This window comes from Ursus arctos, unplaced genomic scaffold (genome assembly GCF_023065955.2).
Source record: "Ursus arctos isolate Adak ecotype North America unplaced genomic scaffold, UrsArc2.0 scaffold_4, whole genome shotgun sequence".
Classification (NCBI taxonomy): domain Eukaryota; kingdom Metazoa; phylum Chordata; class Mammalia; order Carnivora; family Ursidae; genus Ursus; species Ursus arctos.
Genome location: NW_026623056.1, coordinates 81,125,077 through 81,148,565, shown reverse-complemented (window position 1 = coordinate 81,148,565; position 23,489 = coordinate 81,125,077). Strand labels below are relative to the sequence as shown.

Here is a 23,489-nt window from a genome sequence, read left to right as displayed (position 1 = left end):
ATTTTATGTATGTATGTATTTATGATTATTTTTAAATACTTTATTTATTTATTTGACAGAGAGAGCTAGCGAGAGAAAGAGTGCACAAGCAGGGGGAGCAGCAGGCAGAGGGAGAGGGAGAAGCAGGATCCCTGCTGAGCAAGGAGCCCAATGCGGGGCTCAATCCCAGGACCCTGGGATCATGACCTGATCCGAAGGCAGGTGCATAACCAGCTGAGCCACCCAGGCACACTGCAATCTGTTTTATTTAAAGATAGTTTAGCTTGGCGGTATGTTGGCTAAATAAAATTATCAATATGTACACCATGTCTATCATAACAGTAAGAGGATTGGGCAAAAGAGAAGGGTTGTTGAGCCTCGGTGCTCCTCAGCTACTGTGTGCAGCTTCCCTAAGGCTGTACCATGATACACAATGTCATTATTTGGACAATAAGAGCCTGGAGATGGGTATGTGTATATATGGGCATAGCTCCAATTTCTCTCACCTTCCCGATCAAAACTTCATAGAACTCATTAAAAATTATTATATGGTTGGGGCACCTGGGTGGCTCCGTCGATTGAATGTCCAACTCTTTGTTTCAGCTCAGGTCATGATATTAGGGTCGGGAGATCCAGCCCCAAGTTGGACTCCATGCTCAGAGGAGAGTCTGCTTGAGATTTGCTCTCTCCCTCTGCCCCTCCTCCCACTGACGCTCTCTCTCTCTCTCTCTCTCTCTCTGTCTCTCTCAAATAAATCAATATTTAGAAAACTATTACATGGTTTGCTATGTCCCATCATTTAGGCCAGCAATATTCCATCATTCAGGCAATATTTTATTGAGGGCCCTCTATGTGTCAGACACTTTTAAGGCAATGGATTATATTACTTCTATTATTGTGATTATGACTTCTCCTATGATCTTCCCCCATCATGTACAGCATTAAGATGTGGCAATGTTGCAAAGCCATTTGAAAATATTAATCCCCCAAAAGCAATATTAAATTGAATTATTTTAACACACCCACACATACACAAATGATGAAGAAAAACCAATATAAATGCAACAAGTACTTTCAATGAGATAAGTGTTTATTAAAATTACTCTAAACTTTTCCCACATAAGATTGTTGATCAAAAAGGTAAGAAATTTGAAAGGCAATACAATATCAAAGGAAAAGCTTCTAAAAAATTGTGAAACATTCCGTATGATTCCAGTGACTCTAGTAAGGTTTGCAGAAGCTGACCTATTTTATTTTATCATTTTAGGTATCTTAAATGATGTTGACATTTTGGAATAGAAAATGAAATTATTCAGAAGAAGAATCATGGAGGCAGATTCAGGCGGCTAGAGGAGAACAGTAAGTTGAATTTCTCTGGAAGCTTCTCAGTAGATCCCGTAGGAGCAGCATCTTCTGCAGCAAGATGGGCGGTTGGAGCCATATCCATAGCCGCTACAGACATAGCCCCAGCCGCCATAGCCACAGCCCAGGCCACCGTAGCCACATCCATAGCCGCCGTAGCCACAGCCCAGGCCACCGTAGCCACATCCATAGCCGCCGTAGCCACAGCCCAGGCCACCGTAGCCACATCCATAGCCGCCATAGCCACAGCCGCCATAGCCACAGCCGCCATAGCCACAGCCTAGGCCACCATAGTAGTTGCCGTAGAAAGACATGGTTTCAGGAGTAGAGGATTTTGCTGAGGAGCAGGGAATCAGTTTCTGTCAGTTTGAACATCGCCATTTGTGCAGGTCCTTTTATATGTACCCTCAGTGGGTGGGACACATCACGGGACTTGTTGACCACATATTTCCTACTAATTTACATCAGTACACTTCCTGAGTCTTTGTTTCATTAGGCAAGGTGAGGCCATGCTGAGCAGGATGACTGGGCTTTTGAGTTAGCTTCCCTACAATCAAATCACGTGCCTTTCATGTGTTTTTCTTATTCTCTTTTTCAAACCCTTACCCAGCTTTTACTTATTTTGCTTAAAATATTTGAACCAATTTTTATCTAGTTTAATCATTGACAGGGTTCTAAAATGTTGATTTTTAAAGCTTATCATTTCTTCTAATATAGTATGTGAGGGTCTTCCATAAAGTGAAAAATAGCTTTCTTAACAATCGAGCTTATTCAGTAGAGTCAGGGAAGCTTTCCATGTTTATTATTTACTTTCATAAGTAAATTTCATGTGGGCATAAAAGTATATAGAGTTGTATTTTGAAGCTTTATAAACACACCCTCAGGATTTAATATCTGTCAGTATTCCACTATCAGTTCCTTCTCTCCTTGTATACTTTTTGTAGTTATTGTTATTTTTGCTGAATATTTTAAAACAAATCTAAGACAAGTAGCATTTTTCTTATAAGTACTTCAGTGTGTATGTCTATCACAAAATGAGCTTTTATTGATTTTATTTTATTTTTTTAAAGATTTTATTTATTTATTTGATAGAGAGAGAGACAGCCAGCGAGAGAGGGAACACAAGCAGGGGGAGTTGGAGAGGAAGAAGCAGGCTCCCAGTGGAGCAGGGTGCCCGATGTGGGGCTCGATCCCAGGACCCTGGGATCAAGTCATGAGCCAAAGGTAGATGTTTAACGACTGAGCCACCCAGGCACCCCAAAATGAGCTTTGAAAAGACATATATAACTATACCATTACCACACACACGAATTTGTTTTTAAGTTCTTTAACATTCCCTAGTAATTCATGCTCAGATTTTCTCAATTCATTCACAAATATATTTTTATAGTTAATTTTTTTATGTTGGGCCTCACATTTAGGCATAATGTCCTTTAACTATTTTTTAAGATATAATAGTTCTTTTCCAATGCTTTTCTTCATGCATTTTATTCTTTAACAAAACCATATTATTGTCCTGTAGAATTCTTAAATTTTGGGTGTGGCTGATGTCTTCCTTGATTTTTCTTTTCTATGTTCCTCTATCCTTTATACTGTCTCTATCCTGGTAGGTAGATGTAGAGGGTTGAAGTGATTCTTCTTATTTTTTGACAAGAAAAATACTGTATAGATGTTCTGTATTCTTTGTTTTCTATAATATTAGGAGGCATATGGTGTCTGGTTGTCCCATTGCTTCACATTTAGTAATGTTGGGATTATTAATTGAGTTCATGATATAATCTTCCCCAGCAATTTTTATCTATTAATTTTTGCACTTGATGATGGTTACATAGACCCATTACCGCTAGAAGTTCTATGATGCTGATTTTAAAAATTCTATCATTGCATCTCAGACCACGATAACTGTAGTCGTGGCCACCACAACAGTAACATATGTGTTAGTAGTGCAAGGTTCAATTGAGGAGCATGAAATAAGTTTCCTGAGTTTGAATGTCACCATCTGCAAAGGACCTTTTATATAAAGTAAATAGATATGGCAAACCACAGGCAGTGTTGACCTCATATTTCAGACTAATTTGCAGTAAAGGTCCTCATGAATCTCTATTTCTTTCATTTATGTGAAGTGCATTCCTTAAGCCATGACTACTTTGTTATAATGTCTGGTTTCTCACAATCTATTCCTTTGCCTTGAATAGTAGGGTTCTAGTCTATTGTAACAGGTTTGTCCACTCTGAGAACTATATAAAAATATATTTAATATCTTGGTTCAGACTCCATGTAATTCCATGAGCATATAAGACCTTACGATTTTTTTTCCTATTTTCATTTGAAGAATATTAATGTCGACTACATAGTCATATATGAGGTGGGTGATTAGAAGAAGAAAGTTACTTGGAGACACATGTCTATAAATTTTATGAATTATTTTTACTATAGCAAAAGATTTTTCATCCCTCGATAGTGTTTCTCACTGATTAACGACAATGAGTAATTGACTAACTCAAGTACATTTCTATCCTATTATAAAGACACCTCTCCTTTCATTGATACTTACATTAATTTTTAATATTTGTGTTTGAGTATACTTGTGAAGTTGACCATTTACCTACACAGCTTAGCATTTGTCTTATATTCCTTTCCATTAATGCGTGATGGCTCCACAGTCAGAGAGTCCGTTATCTACTATTGGAAACTGATGGCATTTTATGCATTCATCTGTCATGGTGCGATCACGTACCACCGATGAAGATATGAGACATGAAGAGGCTTAGTTCACTGGTTCTGGTGGAGCTGTGTTCTATTTTGTGTTTCTTCTTTATCACTGCTAGATCCTCAGGGTTTCTTTTGTTTATTATATTTTGGTGGGAAGCTTCAGAGAGCTACACACACAGGTTAGCCGAAGAGTGGCAGGGGTCATATGTATTATAGCACAGATGCGGTTTTGCTTGGGAATCAACTCGGTATAGTTTGTCGTGCATATAGAGAAAAATCCCTTGTCTGTAGGAGACCATGCTCTAGGTTTTCATTTTTTTTTAAAGATTTTATTTATTTATGTGACAGAGAGACAGCCAGCGAGAGAGGGAACACAGCAGGGGGAGTGGGAGAGGAAGAAGCAGCCTCCCAGCGGAGGAGCCCGATGTGGGACTCGATCCCCGAATGCCAGGATCACGCCCTGAGCCAAAGGCAGACGCTTAAGGACTGCACTACTCAGGCACCCCTAGGTTTTCCTTTTTAAGTGAACATTTAATTTTCATAGCTGAGCTGCTTTCGTTTTTGTTTTTTGGGTTTTTTTTTTAACCAACATTGGCTGGATCCAAGTGTGAACCATAAGGGAACTGGTTTGTACCCAACTGGCTGAAAACTACTGAAGCAATGTATGCACATGGTATCACTCAAGAAAGGTATAATACATGAACATATAAGAGAATTAATGATGTTTTCCCAGCTAGGTATAAAAAAGTAATTTTGCCCTATTTTAGTAGACAATTTTAAGCACACGGGTGTCTAACTCTTTCATCAGAATCGCCAGAGGATTTGACATTGTGCGCTTGTCTTCCTGGTACTCCTGGACATAGTAAAGGATGGGGAAGTACCAACCCTCTAATTTGCATGGCTCTGAAATTCATCTCCCCTCTGAGCTCAACATGAGAAGAGTTTGAACAACATCAATTGGACAAAATAGAATCATTGAGGCCCTGGAGGGAATAAATGCTTACACATCTGAATAGCCATGCATTTTCACATGTTATTAATTTTTAAAGTAAGCTCTTAATTTGAAAGCATTTTAAAAGTCACATAAAACATTGACAAAAGATTGTCAGCCTTATTCATTCATTAATTTATTTTCCATTTATTCATTAAAAAAAAAACCCAGGAACAAAAACAAAACTCAAATCTGTAATACTTTCAGGCACTGTCTTAGGTGCTGGAACCATGTGACTTCTACCAGCGGCATTGTTTTCTTAGTGTTATTTGATTTTTCTCTCAAAACATAGGCTGTGGTATTTTTAGAAAGCCCAGAAAATTCCATTATATGAGATGGATACATAGATTAAAATATGTTACCTACTGAGAAAAATGAGAAATGACTTCTAATACTATATAGCAAACCATAAATGTCATTTAATCTTATGATCCAGCTTTAAAAATTAATTAATATAAATTAGAAAGCCCTAAAGAGTTGCTTGGCCATCTCTATTATTCTTAAGAAATAATATCTGCCACACACAGCATGTTGATATTTCATATTGATAAAATAGCTATGCATTTTTCAATCCTTTGGGGAAAAGTTTATAGTTTCAAACGAAGGTCAAAATGACACAAAATGTTAAGTTGAAATAAGCCTTCAATACACTGATGTTGAAATTCCATTCTTCTGATTTTTCTTCTGATAGGGTCTGGTGAAAAGTTGTATTTAATATAGAAATAAATTTTGATTATCTTCAAAACAGAAATTGGAAATATGAAATTCAAAATCAGTGTTCCATGAAAGCACTTATTTAATTTCTTAGGCTGATGTGGTAATGGGGTGGCACTTTCTAGAAATTCTTAAAGACAAAGATGATGTACACATCTACTCTGTGGGTTACCATTAGATGTGGGGTATGCAGGGTCATTTAGAGGATGTGAAGTGGAAAATCCAAGTACAGCCCCCAGGAAGCATGGTTCAAACACAAACGTGGGGTGTAAGGAAAGCCAAAGACATTGGTGTGTAGAGTATGGTGATTGGAAATAGGAGTGTCATTGTGGGATTTTTATCTGTTGATTAAAAACTCAGCATATGGGCTAATGTTTAAATATAATCAGGTGGTTGCCGTGATGACAGTGTTATCAAAAACAAATTTCATTTAGAAATAATTTATTCTTAGGCTTTAATTTTTTAGCATATTAAGAAAGGCGACGTTTCTATCATAAAAATACCCGCACATGTGCATGCAACAGATGTAACAAAAATAATGTAAAAAAAAGCAATATTTTCAATACAGGAGATTTTTTTGAAAATTGAAATAAATTTGGTTTCACAGGAAGAATGTTGAACTAAAACGTATGCAGAGCATGAATTGTAATGCAGTAACAAGAGAAGAAGTTTTTTATAAAGCAAGACATTCCAGATGATTTTATTCAAATAAGCTGATGGTTGTAGAATTGCAACTCTTCTCTCCTTCCCAAGTATGCTAGAAGCACTATTTCATAAAGAGAAGAATGCAGAAAGTGGATTCAGGAAACACAGAGGAGGGCTGGAGTACTACCTCTCGAGGTTTTTCAGTAAAATCCGCAGGACCAGTTTCTGCTACAGAAAGATGGGCAGCCATATCCATACCCACCGGAGCCACAGCCCAGGCCACCAGAGTAGCTGCCATAGTAACACCGGGGGGCAGGAATGAACGGTTCAGCTAATAATCAGACCAGCATCCTCAGTCGGAATTCCTACCATCTTCCCAGCACTTTAATTTATCTTCAGTGGTGGGTAGGGCAAACCAGAGAAAGTGTGGAACTCATAATTCACACTAATTTATGACAGAAAAATTCCTTAAGCTCATGGTTTTTCTTTTAGGCAAAGAAACTCTCATAGGCTAGACTTTTTTTTTTTTCTTTCAGGTCAGAATTCTCACAATTGAACCCATATGAGTCTAATAATAAATAATTGCTATATTTTCAAATCTGCATCAAACGATGCTAGTTAGTGACATTTCTTTGACCGGTTTTATGAGATTTCTAAAGAATGCTGATTCCTCACTTGAGTTTATAATTTCACGGGCAGATATTCTAACTAAAGTAAAAATTCTATCAAAATGCTTGTATTTTTTTTATGATTCCTCTCCCCAAGGAGAATATTTCTTCAATTCTTTGTACTGGATAGATGGACAAAATGTGTATTCAAATGCCATTGTAAAGGCACCAGTATTTTAATATGTAATTATGTTACTTTTTATTATTTCTGGAAAATTTTATAATTTTGTTATAAAATGAAGCATTGAAAAAAAAAGTGAAACATTGACTTACATATTTGTTTTGCCTATCTGGTATTAAAAGGATGCGGGGCAATTGGAATCTTTGTAAACTCTTGGTGGGAATGTAAAGTGGTAAGGCCACTATGGAAAAAAAGTGGTAATTCTTCAGAAATTTAAAAACAGAACTATTATATGATCCAGCAGTTCCACTTCTGGGCGTACATCCAGGTATATGTACAAAATGATTGAAATCAGGATATTAACAAGGTATCTGCACTTACTTCCATTGGAACATTGTTCACAGTGGTCAAGACACGGAAACGACATAAATGTTCCATTGATGGAGAATGGATTAAAAATGTGGTAATACATATAACGGAATATTATTCAGTCTTAAAAAAGAAGGTAATTCTGTCATTTGTGACAACATAGATGAAGCTGGAAGACATTTTGGTAAGTAAAATAAGTCAGTCACAGAAGGGTATAGTGTATGAGTCTTCTTATAAGAGACATCTAAAATAGTCAAACTCATAGAAAGAGAGAACAGATGGTGGTAGGCAAGGATTATGGGGAAGGGAAAATGGGGAGTTGCTGTTCAAAGTGTATCAAGTTTCAATTATGCAAGATAAATAAGTTCTAGAGATTTCTGTACAGCATTGTGGCTAGTCATTCTGTATTGTGCACTTAAAATTTTGGCAAGAGTGTAGATCGTATGTTAAGTGTTCTTACCTCAATAACAAAAAACCCCCAAGAAGCAGGACAAAACTTTTGGAGGTGATCGATATGTCTATTACCTTGACTGTGGTGATGGTTTCATGGCTGTAATAGTATGCTGGAACTCATTACATTGTATACTCTGTGCAGTTTTTGTGTGTGTATCAATTCTACCTCAGTCAAACTGTTACAGAGACCGGACACATGGTGGAACTTTTTGCTTTTCTCTGTTACAGTGTGTCAAATTTGTTCCAGTATAGTGCTCCTTTAGTCCGTCCACGTAGAGACCTGGAGACTTCTCTACCCATTCACCTTCTGAGGTCCATCCATCTTAATAGTTGCCCTGGGTGGGGGCTGGGAGGGTGGGTCTGGAGTGTAGTATCCTCACAAAGCCACCGAGTATCTACATAGGGGACACATGATGACTTGCATGAGTTTTGGACTCTATTCTGAAGGCAACTGGAAGGGTGTGTATGATGCAGACAAAGCACATTTCTTACCCATGAAAGAGATAGATTCTCTCTTAGGAGAGGCTATGAGCCAGGTTCGGCTTTAAGATGAACATTTAAATTCAGTGTTTGAGGTGCTTCTTACTGACATTGGCCAGAAGAAAGAAACGAAAGAAGTTGGTTTGAAAGAAGCTAAAGGCAGAAGGCACAGTGGTGTTGACTGAAATCTAGCTATATACAATGATAGTCAAATAGAATCTCTCCCGAAAGGTAGTTTAGATAAATGCGGCTGAATTAATAAATTTAATTCAGTACATATTAAACAGTTATCTTAATCTATTTTTAAGACGTGGTTTGGATCCACCCTTCCTAAGTACTGCGAGTGATCTGTAATACTCATTGTCTCCAGTCTCTTAGTCAAAATATAGTTGAGTGAGGGACGGAGAATGTCTGTTTTCTTCTTATGATAAAACTGTGTTCCATTCTGAGTACTCCACTGAGAGCACATAAAGAGACTATTGATACTTTCTGGGAAAAATAACATTATTAGTACATTAAGACCCTGGAGATAGTTTACATCCCTACTTTCTCATTTTCTGCTAAAGTAGAATATAAAATTCCGGGGAGACATTTTTCAACTTCATTCTTGGTCGTTAATTCATTTGTTAAAAATATTTATTAGGCACATACCTTGGGCTAGCAACTTTTCTCACCACAGGGCTACGATCCTTTATCAATGATATTGTGTGAAATATCTTTTTTATTATTCATTACTTGAGTATGTGTCAGTTATACAGGGCCTTTGAGAAACATCCACCATCCCAGAGGGAAAATTAGGGGAGAATTCCTTGAGTTGTCTCAGTTGCTGAGAAAATAGAACTTCAAATATAATGTAATATAATATAAAGTATGCACATTTCCTGAAAGTCCTTCAAATGATAATACATTTTTGAAATATCTAGTGTGCTTTCAGCCACATGTGTCAATATCTGAGAATACTGTCTGGGTGTTCAGAGACATTGCTCCTCATGGATGTCTCATGGAGGTTCCTTTTCTTCATTTGCTTGGGGAAGAAAACAAGAATAATTGGGAAGAGCAGTTTTGTTTTCTTCAAATTGGAAGTTGGAAGAACAAGGTTAATATCCCTAATGCAAATGAAAGGTGATGATCCAGCTTGCTAGAACACTGTTTACCAAGAAGGGAGCCAGATGGCTTTTACTCCTAGATCTCTAAAATGGGAACAGACCCACCAAGTACGCAGGCATGTATTGTACTCTTGCTGTTGAATTCAGAGGAATAGGAAGAAGTCGGAGAGGCAGAATAAAGCCCTTATACACATCCAAAGGCACAAAGCTGAATGATACGACCTAACTGGGGTTTTAGAAGAACAGCCAAAGCCAGATACCTCTAGTACACGTTTATAGAAAACAGTGCTTTTACTGTATGAGATGGCATTTAACTTGTTTAAGTACGAACAATATTGGTGCCTAAAGGTATATATGAAAGCAAAGTTTTTATAGGATGTTGTTATAAAGGAATGATGGCCATATCCTTAGTTTTTGGAAAATGATCATCTCAGAATAAAGACAAAGTCAAGGTCCAAAGGCCGTTCCCCACATAGTCCTACAAATCGATCTACATGGAGGGCACTAGTACTGAGTATGAAAAAGCGAGTTCATTAAAAAATTAACGTAAAATTTTATAGCATGAAATATATTGGTCAAAAATAGAAAAGGGGGGGGCGCCTGGGTGGCACAGCGGTTAAGCGTCTGCCTTCGGCTCAGGGCATGATCCCGGCGTTCTGGGATCAAGCCCCACATCAGGCTCCTCCGCTATGAGCCTGCTTCTTCTCTCCCACTCCCCCTGCTTGTGTTCCCTCTCTCGCTGGCTCTCTCTCTCTCTGTCAAATATACAAATAAAATCTTAAAAAAAAAATAGAAAAGAGAGGGGCACCTGGGTGGCTCAGTCAGTTTAGCATCTGCTTTCGGCTCAGGTCATGATCCTGGGGTCCTGGGATGGAGCCCCACATCAGGGTCCCTGCTCAATGGGGGAGTCAACTTCTCCCTCTGTCTCTGACCCTCCTCCCGCTCATGCTCATGCTCTCTCTCCCTCAAATAAATAAATAAAATATTTTTAAAAATAGAAAAGATATGTTGGTAACATAGTATCAAAGGTAAAAGTTCTCTGTAATTTTTTGACACTTTCCTGGCTATTTTCATCAATTGAGAAGTACATCAGATCTGAACCTTGTGTTTTCCAGGTTACCACGGATGAGCTTGTCACAGTTTGTACAGGGCATAGAATTGAATTACTCTTGGGAAAAACCACAGAAGCAGAGTCAGGAAATCACAGGTGAAGGAGTCCAGTAGACTGAGCTGCTCTGGATGTTCCTCAGTTGAATCCATAGGTCCACTATCTGCCCAGCAAGATGGCAGCCTCAGCCATGCCCACATCCACCCTACCCACAGCCAGAGCCAGAGCCACAGGGCAGGCGGCCGTAGTAGTTGCTGTGATGGTGCATGGTGTCAGGAGGAGAGGTTTCCATTGTAGAGCAGGGAACTGTTTTCCTCAATTTGAATGTCAACATCTGCATATGGAATTTTACACACCTTCTGTGGTGTATGAGGCAGTATGACCTCATATTTCAGGCAAAGTTTAATAATAAAGCTTCATGAAACACTTGTGTCAATAAACAAGGAGATGTCCTTATAGCAAATATTATTAACCATTTTTCTTGGAATCTAATAATCATGTCACATGTCCTTAACTAGATTCTTCTTGTATTTTAGGGATCTTCTCACTCTGGTTTTGTTATTAAAGTCTATATTCAGGTTCCTTGAAATGTTGATATTCAAGCCCTTAGACCCAATTTTCCTTGTTTTTTTTTCTTAAAATAGTAATTTCTATGGCATATTTAGATATACAGTTAAGGAACTGAGAGTGTATCTATTTGAGTGAGGAAGTGATAAAAGTGAGGCATTATCTGAAGTAAAATATCTTTTAAAGTATATAATTCCTTTCTGTCAGGCAAGTGACTCTTCACACCAAATATTTTCTACTACTTACTGATGATGAACTGACTATATTTACATTAAAGTGATGTAAATCTGCATTTTTTCCATCCTGAAACTTTTATCTATTTGTGAACCATGACTTTCTATAGGATACACCATTATATTATGCAATTAAGCATTTACTTAGAAATTCAAATATTCATGCTAGGTGTCCTCCCTCCTTTACCTTTTGGGTTCTCATATACTCAAATTGGCTTTAAAGTCATCATTGGATTTCTCCAGGCAGGTTTACTTGAAATAGTGGCAGAAGAAACATGGAACATGGATTTCTCATACCTGCCTATGCATTCAGTCTGTTGTGGTCACATGTCATACATAGCACTTAGCTGGAAAACTCTAGTGTATATTCATGGGCTCATTAGATTGGAATAGGCAAATATATATATAATGAAAATAGTTTGGGGCTTATGAACTCCTTGAAAGGGTCTTTGGATCCCACAGGTGTCAATTTGATAAGCCCTGGTCTAGAGCAGTGTTCTTCAAACTTTTAAGAAAGAAAGCTAGACCAGTAAATATTTGGAGCCTACATCCAAAATTTGAATATAACTATTTACTTATAATTTGTTTCATGCATTAATTACTGATAAACAATCATTGAATATAAAACATATAAAACTATCTATACCAATAAGAACTCACATTATGGTAGGTTATGCTTTAACATGTTAGAACATTTTTAAGATTTTGTCATATAGAAATTTGAAGTTTTGGGGCACCTGGGTGGCACAGCGGTTAAGCGTCTGCCTTCGGCTCAGGGCGTGATCCCGGCGTTCTGGGATTGAGCCCCACATCAGGCTCCTCCGCTATGAGCCTGCTTCTTCTTCTCCCACTCCCCCTGCTTGTGTTCCCTCTCTCACTGGCTGTCTCTATCTCTGTCGAATAAATAAATAAAATCTTAAAAAAAAAAAAAAAAGAAAGAAATTTGAAGTTTTGGTTCTCAATTCAGTTTATTATAATTATTAGAAAAAATATATTATTTACGATACTCACCAAATCATATTTTAAAATTTTTTGAATCAATCTGAATCCCATTATCTAGCTATATAATTTATTTTTGGAATTTGACTAATAAATATATATCCTCCGTAATTTGAACAGTTTGATTTTACAAATTATTTTGAGAGGCTTTGTTTTTATATAAATAGGCTCAAAACCCTCTTCAACTCTTCATTTAGAAAAATGTAAAAACATTAGAATGTTCTATTTTCACATTTTAATATTACATAGATATCAGGGACTTACAGATGGTACATCTATATAAAACTCAGTAATGTGGGGCACCTGGGTGGCTCAGTTGGTTAAATGTCTGCCTTTGTCTTGGAGTCCTGGGATCAAGCCCTGCATCTGGCTCTCTGCTTAGTGGGGAATCTGCTTCTCCCTCTCCCTCTGCCCCTCCCCCTTCTTGTGCTCTCTCACTCAAATAAAAAATTAAATCTTAAAAAAAAAACAACAGCAACTCAGTAACATGACAATGGAAACAATCTAAAATAATCATTTACAAAATGCTCTCTTCCCAACACAGCAGTGTGCTTGGCATTCTTTACACAGTGAGTATTGAATGAATGGAAAACAGAAAAAACATATGAAATGGACTTCATAACCAATATGATCTCACATAAAGAGATTTGCTAAAGACAGCCAGGTTCTCAGGACTCGTACAGCACTACCTACGTCCAGTTCCAGGCAGAGATGAATTCTATGTGTATGACATCAGGCATCCGAGAAGCTTTCTTGTAAAGCTACCAGAAAGCAGACGCCCGGAAAACTCATAGAAGCACCACTTAAAATGTGGGTGTGTTCCTCTGTGTTCTGGCGAAACCAGGGCAGACAGCCAGCTCTGTGCAGCTATCAGAATTCAGGTGTGTTTTGAATTTGGTCCGTGAATTAAAGAGAAGCCAAATTTATTGAGGAGGAAACAATCAGCTGTGTCACACACAAGCTCAGCTTCAAATAGTATGGGAAATATGTAGAGGGACAAAAAAACCCCCAAAACAAAAAACAAACAAACAAAAAAACAAATGAAGGAAAGTAGCGTCACTCCCTTGGGAGAGGAACCACACACACATTTTTATCTTACAATCATCCATACGCAAAAATGACAATGAAACTAAATAAATGTGAAAGCATATCATCTCTGCAAAAAGATTAAATTTATTGAAAGAAGTACTTAGAGATCAAGGAGAAATTTCTGCTGCATTTTTAAAAAGATTCTTTATGATCTTGCACAATGGAACCAGAGAAAGCTGACATCTGTGCTTCTTTCACGATAGGCTAGATTGAGATTTTTGCTCTTTTGAAGAGATGGGATGGGGTAAACAAGACCAGCAGCAGATCCATGGTTCAAGGATTCTGTTGTTCTAGAATTTTCCAGTAGAATCCATATGACCAATATCTTCCATAGCAAGATGGGCAGCAGGAGCCATATCCGTAGCTACCATACCCATGATAGCCACAGTCATAGCCACAGCTGTAGACATGGGCAAGCCCACCGTAGCCTTAGCCCCCAGAGCAGTTGCTGTGCTAGGTCATGGTGTGAGGGAGGATGGTGCAGAAGAGGAAGATGCTTCCCTGAGTTTGAATATCACTATCTTCATAAGGTCTTTTATATATCATTAGTAGTAGGTGCGGGAAGTCACAGGCAATGTGGCCCTTATAACAAATTATTTTGCATTAACTACGAACAACACCAACAGCGAAACTCTCCTGGATCTCTCATTTCATTAAGCAGAGTGAGGCCTTCATGGCCACAACTACTCTGCTGCTGTGTCAACATGTTCACAGTCAGATCATGCCTGTTGAATGATGAATCTTTGACTTGTTTTTCTCACTGGGTGCCCAAATTTAAATTCCATAATGAAATTCTATGAAATCACAAAAACTACGCAAACTGTAATTAATTCCAATTGTTTTGGGTGTATTAATAACCTCAAATTCATCTGCCCATTGCAGTTGAAAAAGTTACTCTTGTTTAGCTTTGGAAAAATAGAAGTGCTAAGGAGTGAGTTTTATTTAAAGTATGAGATATATAATATTGCCCAATACTTCTTTTAAAGATAAAATAATTCATTTTATTTTAAATACATAATTCAGGTAACATTTTATCTTATTTCATTTATTTGAGAGAGAGAGAGCAGAGAGAGAGAAGAGAAAGAGAGTATGAGCAAGGGGAGGTACAAAGGGAGAGGGTGAAGCAGACTCCCCGCTGAGCGCTGAGCCCAACGCAGGGCTTGATCCCGGGACCCCAAGATCGTGACCTGAGCTGAAGGCAGACGTTTAACCAACTGAGCCACCCAGGTGCCCCCCAGGTAACATTTTTTAAGAAAAAACTTTACAAGTATACAAATATGCTTTGTTTTCATATTTTACCAAATTCTATCTTGAGTCACCATTTCCACTACATGGCAAAACATTTATTCCTGTCCCTTCCAGGTAAAAACAGAGTTCAGTGACATTCTAGTCTGCAGAATGAATTGAATTAAGGGTCTCACCACTCCTCCTTTTCCTGAGAAGGACTCTCATGTGCAGACAGATGTTCCTGATCGGAAGGGAGTTCCTTCATCTGTCCTGCGCTGACTCGTGGGGCTGCATAGCGCAGATTGCCTTTTCCCATGGCCATTAACCAAAAAACTCCTCTGCTCAGTGCATTACCTGCCATTCAGTGCTACTTCTTTGTGGCTCTACAGTCAGAAGAGTTTTTCACTGCATTTGGGAAAATAATGAGTCTGAACTCAAATCCATGGGGATAGGCACTAATTGTTATATTCTCTACCTGCATGTGTTGTTTGTTGGGTCACTCATGGGACTTGCTCCTTCTCGGGAAAATTAGAATGTGCTTTTCTCTACTTCTAGAAGCACAGCCATAAGGTAGGGTTTCTTTTTCCTTCAGCTGCAATGACCCAGGACCCCTAAATGAGGATTTAACTGTGTCTCAGTTCTGTTCAACTCATCCACTCTCCACTAAAGCTTATATCCAGGGAAACAGGGGATGAAATAAATAATAATAGCAAAGATTATTCTACTGCTACTAGGTGCCAGACACTGTTGTTCGTGCTTGACACACACTAGCTAATTTGACCTTCGACATTGTCTTGTGGGGTAGGCGTTATTATTACTATCCCATTTGCAGATAGAGCAACTGAGGCACACCATTATAGTGGTCACAAAGCTACAAATGGTAGAAATAAGATTTGAAACCAGAGAGCTGATTTCAGAAATTTTATTCATATCTATTATGTTCTACTGACTCCTATAAAGTCATCTTACCAAGAACATAAGATTAGAGGGCTAGTTCACATAATCATTGAGTTAAGCTCTGAGCTTTATTGCATTAACAAAAAGCTGGCCATTAGTAATATGTTTCTCATAGTGCAAGATATTTTACCAAGACTTCATTGTTTGTTGGGGAAAATCTATTAGTGCCATGAAAGATATCTTTGCCAGTATTATTAAAGAAATGCCTATATTCATCTTTGAGTCAAAACACAAATATTACAGATACGTTGAATTTTAAAGAGAACTCTTTCATGAAAATGCAATTTTATAAAGGAAATAAATTCTCATTTCTACTTTCTGGCTATAGATTCAGGACGTAAATTTGAAAATTGATGTAGAGTCATAAAAGGAAATATTAATGTAAATGAGAAAGAAAAGCCCAGTTTTCTCAGGCCTGGTGTTCCAGAATTTCAAACTACTGGCTTTTTGTCAGTAGTCTCATGAAGTTGAGTGATACTTTTTGCCTTTTCTTAGTAAGTCACTTCTCATGTGAAAATAAGGAAAATCCCTAAAGGAAAAAAAAAATGAGTTTGGAACAGAAAAGAAGAGATGGAGAATCTCAACTTAAGGCAGATTATAATGACCTGTTGAATGCCAGCCAAAAGAAGGCGGGTTGTTTGGAGGTCAGGATGTCTACTACAAATGCTATTTCTTGTCATAAACACTAGTTACAAATTGCTAACTTGAAGGTCTCGTATAAGGAGGGTTTTGAAGCGGGGACAACTGATTCTTTTTTTTTTTTTTTTTTTTTTTTAAGATTTTATTTATTTATGTGACAGAGAGACAGCCAGCGAGAGAGGGAACACAGCAGGAGGAGTGGGAGAGGAAGAAGCAGGCTCATAGCGGAGGAGCCCGATGTGGGACTCGATCCCGATACGCCGGGATCACGCCCTGAGCCGAAGGCAGACGCTTTAACGACTGCGCTACCCAGGCGCCTCGGGACAACTGATTCTTATTAATGACTCACAAATGATTCAATGTGGCTAAATAATAGCAAATGTCATTGCCCCCAAAGCCCTACCCTAAAACCAGGAGTCAACAAGTTACTCACAGAGGTCTTGCGAAGTAACCAATGAGAAGACTTGTGTGGTGGATCCCACCCACATCGAGGGTATATAAAAGGTCTCTGCAGGGGGCAGTTGTCCACACTGAAGTGACACTTCTCCTCTCTTTCTCTACCCAACCTCAACAACCAACACCATGTGTGGCAGCTACTACGGACGCTGCGGCTACGGAGGCTGCGGCTACGGAGGCTGCGGCTACGGAGGCTGCGGCTACGGAGGCTGCGGTTACGGAGGCTGCGGTTATAAAGGCTGCGGCTATGGAGGCTGCGGCTACGGAGGCTGCGGTTACGGAGGCCTGGGCTGTGGCTATGGCTCCAGCTATGGCTGTGGCTTCCGCAGACTGGGCTGTGGCTACGGCTGTGGCTCTGGCTGTGGCTACGGCTATGGCTCCCGCTCCGTCTGTGGCTATGGATGTGGCTCCGGCTCCGGCTACGGCTCTGGCTTTGGCTGCTACTAACTGAGGTCGCCATGGGAGACTGTCACCCTCCACACCTGGACGTGGGAGTCACCAGTTCGGAGCCCCACACGTTCTGAGCCTTTCCCTTGGGTGATGATAGCCTGCATGCTGAAAGTCTAGCACGGTCTGTTGTCGTCTACAGCCTAACCTACAGATTCCCCGAATTTACACAGGAAGTGGGAGATGGTGAAATTCACCTGTGACCCCCACAGTTCTGTTTTCATCAGGATGATGGTGTCAGAGCAACCGCCTCGATGATATTCAGGCTGGAGCTCGTTTCTGTGTTGACCTAATAAACTTGTTCAATCCAAACAGCAACCCTGGTTTTATGTCAGTCATTCGATGCCTAGGATTAACATTTTTGTTCATTTCTGTTTTCAAGAAAGCTAACACTTACTTTATTTAGGAGGTATTTTTCTCTTATTATTTTTAGGTCAGTTGTCTTGGAAAAGTAATTTTTTTCTTGTAAACTTCAGTTTCAAGACTAACACTAAATCAAGTATTACTTACGTTAGCTTAAGCATTGCCTGGCATATAGTACATAATAAAGAAAAAAATTAATTTCCCCAACTTTCATATTCACGTTCCTTAAAATAAATGAACATTGTTCCTATATCCGTCTCTTCTTCTTCCTCTTCTTCTTCCTTTTTTTTTTTTTTTACATTTTATTTATTTATTTGAGAGAAAGAGACCAAGAGAGAGAGCGCGCATGAGTGCGGGGGGGGGGGGGGGGGGGGTAGAGGGAGAGGGAGAAGGAGGCTCCCACTGAAGAGAGAGCTTGATGCGGGACTTGATCCCAAGACCCTGGGATCATGACCTGAGCCTAAGGCAGACACTTAACTGACTGAGCCACCCAGGCGCCCTATCCTTCTCTTCTTTTAATCTACCATTTTAAAGGTATCGCTGTTTGCCATGCATGGTGGGCCATCATATTTGGATAACTCTATTTCAGATGTAGGCTGAAAAGTTTCAGGGTCTCATGAGATTTCAGTTCAAGATGTTGGATGGGGGCTGTGGTCATGCCCGAGGCTTAGCTGGGGGTGGATTCCTTTCCAGACTCATGCTGCTGTTGGCTGATCTCAGGTCATTGTACTTGTAGGAAAGAAAGGCCCATTTTCTTGCTGGTTTTTGGCCAGAGGCTCTTGCAGGCTCTCTGCTGGAAGTCACCCTCAGCTACAAAATGTTGCCCACAGTTCCTGGCTAAGTAAATTTCCAACATGGCTGCTTGTTTTCTCAGAACCAGCAAGGAAGAAGAATGACTCTAGTAAGATGAATGCTATGATCTTATGTGGCATAATCACACACAACCATTTACATTTGCCATATTTTATTGGTTACGAAGCAAGTCACGGGTCTCCCTCATATTCACAGGGAGGGGTCCTATAAGGGCATTTGCATCAAGAGGCAGGAATCAAGGGGGCATGCAGTGAATCTGCCTACCACAGACTCAATATTATTCATCCTTCATCATAGGCATTATCAAGTTGTCCTTCATTTTCAATGCTCTTCAACAACGTAGGTAATATTAGCACCATCTCGTCCTCTAATTTGGTAGAATTCTGAGAGATCTCTGGGTCTTGGATTTTAGGTGAATTATTTGTTAATAATTTTCTTTATTACTTGCAAGGAAAGTGGACTGTTTTTGATTTCTAAATCGAATGGTATCCGTTTTAGTAATACATATTTTCCTAGGAAATTATCTATTTCATCTAGGTTTTCAAATTTATATACATAGAGCTCTGAAAAGTTGTCTCATATGATGTTTAAAATTTCTTCTATTTTAATGTTCCCTCTTGCTATTTATTTTTTATATGGTTTCTGTCTCTTTTTTTCCTTCAAGTTATCAAGTTCTGTTAATTCTTTCATTTGGTTCATTATTTAAGTCACCTTTTTTTCTGAACATCTGCCTCATTAATTTCTGCTTTACTATTTATTATTTCTAACTTTGTGCCTTCTTTTTTAACATTTTCTTTGTGTTATAAAATATAATATTATGAAATATTAATTTATTTCCTTTCATTTTTACTGATGAAAGTGCTCATGCTATGAATTTTTCTCTAAAAACTGCCTTAAATATTTCTCATAGACCCTGTTATGGGCCATTTTCATTATTATTAGTTATTTAAAAATGTGTCATTTCATTCATATGACCTCCCTTTCTCACCTGAGAATTTTTTAATGGAAGGCTTTTTATTTTCCATGTTAATGGGTGTTTTTGTTTTTGTTTATTTTCACTGATTTTATTTTTAAAGGGCTTTCTGTTCTTTGTTTTTGTTAGCAACTATTAGTTTTGTTGTCTGACATCAGAGAGTATTTCTTTACTAGTATTTCTACTTTACAAAACTTAGTAATGCTTTCTGTGTGACAAAATACGTGGTCAGTTTTCGTGGATGTTCTGTGGGAGCTGAGAAGAAGGTTTATTCTCTATTATTAGAGTATATTATTTTAGGGTATAAAGTCAACATAGAGCCATAAAAGCTATCTTTATTGATAACATTGTTATATTGATAATATTGATAATGTTACTTTTTCCACTCCATTTGTCTTGTTCTGAAAGTGCTGTTTTAGAGTCTCCCATTACTAGTGTGCTTCTATCTATGTCTTGGTTTCATATAACCATATCTTCACAAAGAGGGTGTGCATATTATTTGGTGTATATATGTTGGTAAGTGTGAGATATTTCTTTTTTTTTCCCTCCAAGTTTTTATTTAAATTCCAGTTAGTTCACAATAGTGCAATATTAGTTTCAGGTGTAGAATTTAGTGATTTCTCACTTACGTACAACACCCACCCAGTGCTCATCACTACAAAGTGCCCTCCTTAATCCCCATCACCTGCTTAACCCATCCCTCCACCGAACCTCCCCTCCAGCAACCCTCAGTTTTTTCTCTATAGTTAAGAGTCTGTTTTATGGTTTGCCTCTCTTTTTTCCCCCGTGTTCATTTGTTTTATTTCTTAAATTCCACATACGAGAGAACTTGCGTTTCTCTGACTTATTTTGCTTAGCATTATACTTTCTAGTTCCATCCATGTCATTGCAAAGAGCAAGATTTCATTCTTTTTTATGGCTGAGTAATAGGGAACAGAACAGAAAACCCAGAAATGAATCCAGAGCTATATGGTCAACTAATCTTCAACAAACCAGGAAAGAATATCCAATGGGAAAGACAGTCTCTTCTACGTAAGATATTGGGAAAACTGAACAGCAACATGCAGAAGAATGAAACTGGACCACTATCATACACCACACACAAAAATAAATTCAAAATGGATGAAAGACCTAAATGTGAGACAGGAAACCATCAAAATCCTGGAGAAGAACACAGGTAGTAACTTCTTTGACGTTGACTGTAACAACTTCTTACTAGATATGTTGCCAAAGGCAAGGGAAACCAAAGCAAAAATGAACTGTTAAGACTTCATCAAGGAAAAAAAGCTTCTGTACAGCAAAGGACAACCAATAAAACTAAAAGGCTACCTATGAAATGGGAGAAATATTTTCAAATGACATCTTTGATAAAGGGCTAGTATCCAAAATCTATAAAGAACTTATGAAACTCAATACCCCGAAAACAAATAATCCAGTTAAAAATGGGCAGAAGACATGAATAGGCATTTTTCCAAAGACGACATACAGATGGCCAACAGACACGTGAAAACATGCTCAACATCACTCATCATCAGGGAAGTACAAATGAAAACTACCATGAGATGCCACCGTACACCCATCAGGATTGCTAAAATTAACAACACAGGAAACAACAGGTGTTGGTGAGGCTGTGGAGAAAGGGGAACCCTCTTGCTCTGTTGATGGGAATGCAAACTGGTGCAGCCACTGTAGAGAACAGTATGGAGTTTCCTCAAAGTTAAAAATAGAACTACCCTATGATCCAGCAATTGCACTACTAGGTATTTGCCCAAAGGATACAAAAATACTGATTCGAAGGGACACACACACACACACACAGATGTTTACAGCAGAATTATCTACACTAGCCAAATTATGGAAAAGCTCAAATACCTATCGATTAATGAATGGATAAAGAAGATGTGACACATATGAATAAAATATTTCTTGTGATTTGTTTAGAATTTGCATGACAAAGCTCTCTTCTTTGTCATAGTTAATGATTTTGGGCCTGAATTCTATTTGGTTGATATCAGGGTTTCTATGTTTTCTTGTGACATTTTGCCCAGACACCTTCGTATATGCCTCCATTTTTCGTTATTCTGAATCATTTTGTTTAGGTATATATACAGCATATAGTGATGTTTTGCTTCATAAGCCAAATTTAAAATGTTTTCTTTAATAAATAAATGAAGCCAATTCATATGTATTGATAAGACTGATATGTTTCAAAACTCAATACACTTTAATAAATTTAAAAAATGGCATTTGAATGGTTTGTAGTTTTCTAGTTATTACTTGGGTTAACAATTTTAATGTGCTAAGTTCTTCCTTTTCTTGTTCAACATTTTATTATGTGATATACTAGTTATATTCATATTCTTAACTTCCACTGTTGTCTATACAATAGCAGATTAATTTGTTCTTCTCTCTCCCTCTCCTGCTACTCCCTTGTCTTTTAGTTGCTTTATTACTACTACTTTGTCATCACAACATATTTATATATTATTAATCCTCAAATTTAATCCATGTGTTTGATTTGGTTATATATTACACTAAATATATACCACTGCACACACACACATATGTAGTCACATATACGTATATGTTTATACACAGACATGTAAATATACACATATCTATATCTATGTGTCTCCAACATTTTGCTGCATTTCTTCTACACTGGTGTTACTCTAATACATTGTTACATGAAAGACAGCTTCATTAGCTATAAGTCTTTAGTTAATGCTTGCTTTTATTAGTCTTTAAATGCTCTCTCTTCTTTGAGTGTAACTTTTGAAAATTCTGATTAATAGCTTAATTCTTTATCCTTTGTAAATTATTTGATTGTCTAAAAGCCTTGAGTAAGCCTTCTTTGTCATTGAAATATAATATTTCAATAGCATGTATCTTATGATTAATAATTTTGAATTAATATTCTGTTACCGTTAGGACCTGTCAATGAGTATTTTTAGATCAAACAAAATAAACACCAAAAATGCATCATAATTAAATACTTGACAAGTAATGGCAAAGAAAAAAGTCTTGAAAGTAGCCAGAGAGACACAACACATTATCTAAAGAATAACAGCAATTTGAATGACAGTTGCTTTGTCATCTGAATGGAGTAATGAAAAATGGCGTAGTAGTTATCAAATGGTGAAAGAGAAGAAATGTCATCCATGTATTTTACATCTTGCAAAACTATCTTTCAAAAATGAAGGGGAAACAGTCAAAAAAACTAAGAGGCAGCCCACAGAATGGGAGAATATATTTGCAAATGATACTACAGATAAAAGACTGGTATCCAAGATCTACAAAGAACTTCTCAAACTCAATATGAGAAACAAATAAACAAATCATAAAATGGGCAGAAGATATGAACAGACACTTTTCCAATGAAGACATACAAATGGCTAACAGAGACATGAAAAAATATTCAAAATCATTAGCCATCAGGGAACTTCAAATCAAAACCACACTAAGATACCACCTTACTCCAGTTAGAATGGCAAAAATTGACAAGGCAAGAAACAAAAATTGCTGGAGAGGATGTGGAGAAAGGGGATCCCTCCTACATTGTTGGTGGGAATGCAAGTTGGTACAGCCACTCTGGAAAACAGTGTGGAGGTCCCTTAAAGAGTTAAAAATTGAGCTACCCTATGATCCAGCCATTGCACTACTGGGTGTTTACCCCAAAGATACAGACGTAGTGAAGAGAAGGGCCATATGCACCCCAATATTCATAGCAGCTCTGTCCACAATAGCTAAATTGTGGAAGGAGCCGAGATGCCCTTCAACAGATGACTGGATTAAGAAGCTGTGGTCCATATATACAATGGAATATTATTCAGCTATCAAAAAGAATGATTTCTCAACATTTGCTGCAACATGGACGGCACTGGAGGAGATAATGCTAAGTGAAATAAGTCAAGCAGAGAAAGACAATTATCCTATGGTTTCTCTCAGCTATGGAACATAAGAACTAGGAAGATCGGTAGGAGAAGAAAGGGATAAAGAAAGGGGGGGTAATCAGAAG

The 23,489-nt window shown here is 38.0% G+C and overlaps 2 protein-coding genes across 2 annotated transcripts; one reads left to right on the top strand and one right to left on the bottom strand.

Moving 5' to 3' along the window:
• Positions 1 to 1,071: 1,071 nt before the first annotated feature.
• LOC113255807 (keratin-associated protein 6-2-like) lies at positions 1,072 to 1,693 on the bottom strand. Its single transcript, XM_026499570.3, has one exon. It carries the CDS (start codon positions 1,653 to 1,655, stop codon positions 1,365 to 1,367), a length of 291 nt encoding a protein of 96 aa, XP_026355355.2. The 5' UTR covers positions 1,656 to 1,693; the 3' UTR covers positions 1,072 to 1,364.
• A 12,278-nt stretch (positions 1,694 to 13,971) lies between these two features.
• Positions 13,972 to 17,608, top strand: LOC125281492 (keratin-associated protein 21-1-like). Its single transcript, XM_048215078.2, has 2 exons — positions 13,972 to 14,126; positions 16,956 to 17,608. Exons 1-2 carry the CDS (start codon positions 13,972 to 13,974, stop codon positions 17,320 to 17,322), a joined length of 522 nt encoding a protein of 173 aa, XP_048071035.1. The 3' UTR covers positions 17,323 to 17,608.
• The last annotated feature ends 5,881 nt before the right edge of the window (positions 17,609 to 23,489 follow it).

Bases quoted from the DNA above. Each gene is read 5' to 3' on its own strand.
- LOC113255807 (XM_026499570.3), bottom strand. From the start codon at position 1,655: ATGTCTTTCTACGGCAACTACTATGGTGGCCTAGGCTGTGGCTATGGC.
- LOC125281492 (XM_048215078.2), top strand. From the start codon at position 13,972: ATGATAGCCACAGTCATAGCCACAGCTGTAGACATGGGCAAGCCCACC. The intron at 14,127-16,955 runs GTCTTTTATATA...TCCACACTGAAG, and splicing joins AATATCACTATCTTCATAAG to TGACACTTCTCCTCTCTTTC.